The 1,574-nt window shown below is 41.2% G+C and overlaps 1 protein-coding gene across 1 annotated transcript; it reads right to left on the bottom strand.

Moving 5' to 3' along the window:
- Window positions 1–171: 171 nt before the first annotated feature.
- Window positions 172–1,452, bottom strand: LOC102195372 (verrucotoxin subunit beta-like). The gene has a single exon (XM_005751365.1). The coding sequence runs from the start codon at window positions 1,450–1,452 to the stop codon at window positions 172–174; it is 1,281 nt and encodes a 426-aa protein (XP_005751422.1).
- Between the last annotated feature and the right edge of the window lie 122 nt (window positions 1,453–1,574).

The following is a 1,574-nucleotide window of genomic DNA, read 5'->3' on the forward strand; positions in this document are numbered from 1 at the left end:
CACCTTCATAAAGGTGGATGCTGGAACCTTCCTGGGTCTCATTAGTTAACCCCACTGTCAGGAACTTAATGTTCTTGTTTTCCTTGTTGGCCTCTGCAAAATCACTGAAGAGTTTTGCTTTCCTCCTCATTTCAGCTGTTACTTCTTTTGAGGCGTACCATTGTTCCTTCTCTACATCATGAGTGTGAGAGTTGTGGTGGAAAACATTAAAAATGAACATGAAAATGAAATTGAACAGACTAACCAGGAGGTTTGGTTGGTTTGTTTGTTGGTTTTTCCTTTCAAGTATCTATATAAAGCTGAGAGGTACGGTTCATCCTTTCCCAGAGAGGTGAAAACAAAACACACAACATGCTCTGCACTCAGACTTTCCTTGTAGAGATCATTTTGAGACGAGATGATTTTGGTGTTTTTCATCATCCTGGTAAAAGACATTAATGTGTAGATTTCTCTCTCTTTACAGTCCATCCACTCGTTCAGGCTTTTGCTGCTGAAAGGTGAAGAATGTCTCTTCTTCAGGATTTCTGCAAGCTCCGCTTCCTCTTCTCCTCCTCCTCGGATTGATGGAAGTTTCTTGGCCAAAGTTTGTTGGAATTCCAGTTTGAACTCAGAGCACATTTCTTTAAAAGTTTTCATTTTTTTATCAATCTGTGGGAACTGCTGTGCAGTGCTGGTTCCCAGTACATCATTGTACCTCATTTCCAGCTCACTGAAGTCCTCCAGGACTCTCTGTGCTTCTTGAACTAATCTTGTACTGATCTGACGGACGAGTTTAGCAGCAGAAGAATCTAAAGCTGTCAGTGGCAGCAGCCAGACCTTCACTGGTACAGCTTTGTCTCCCAGTAATCCTGGCAGGCTTTGGTAGACTTTTATTGCATCTTGAAAGGTTGTTGGTGGTTTTGGAAGACAGAAGTCTCCATAAAACCTGCAGGAGAATTTATCAACACTTTCTTTGTCCTTCTCTTCCATCTTCAGGGAACCTTCACCCTCTACAGAAAGTAAGGGAATCTTCTTGATGATCACCTTCAAGTTGCCCTGAACATCTTGATGATCTTCCTGTTCAGAAACTTCACGGTCAAACACAAAGAAAGCTTGTGCTCCATAAAGAATAGCTGTGACTACATGTGTTGCTAAGCCTTGATCAAAAACATATGGATGCTTCACGTTTCCTCTTCCAAGATGATTCATGGACAGCTCCTGGATCTTTGTGGTTGCCTTGTACTTCAGTGTTACTCTGGCCTGATTTCTGGAAGATTTACTATCATTCAGATATTTGGCAGATCCATCAACCTGAACCAGTCCACCCAGGAAACTTGCCTTCAGTGAAGCTTCAACATTTAGAGCTGAAGATTTGTCTGAGATTGATTCAGAAGCAACAATTTCAAAATCATTAGAGGCCTTCGGTCTTTCTCCAACATCTTTCATCAGGTCATCACGATCCCACAGAGTCATTCCTGTGACGAGAGACAGACTTCATTTAATCCCACACTAGGAAAATGAAAACAGAAAAAAAAGATGAGAAGAAAAAAAGCCAAAATACTATACTGTGTACAGATGGTTACTGTATACACTAA

The sequence above is a fragment of the Pundamilia nyererei genome, unplaced genomic scaffold (genome assembly GCF_000239375.1).
Source record: "Pundamilia nyererei isolate P.nyererei 1_Seehausen unplaced genomic scaffold, PunNye1.0 scaffold00307, whole genome shotgun sequence".
Lineage (NCBI taxonomy): Eukaryota > Metazoa > Chordata > Actinopteri > Cichliformes > Cichlidae > Pundamilia > Pundamilia nyererei.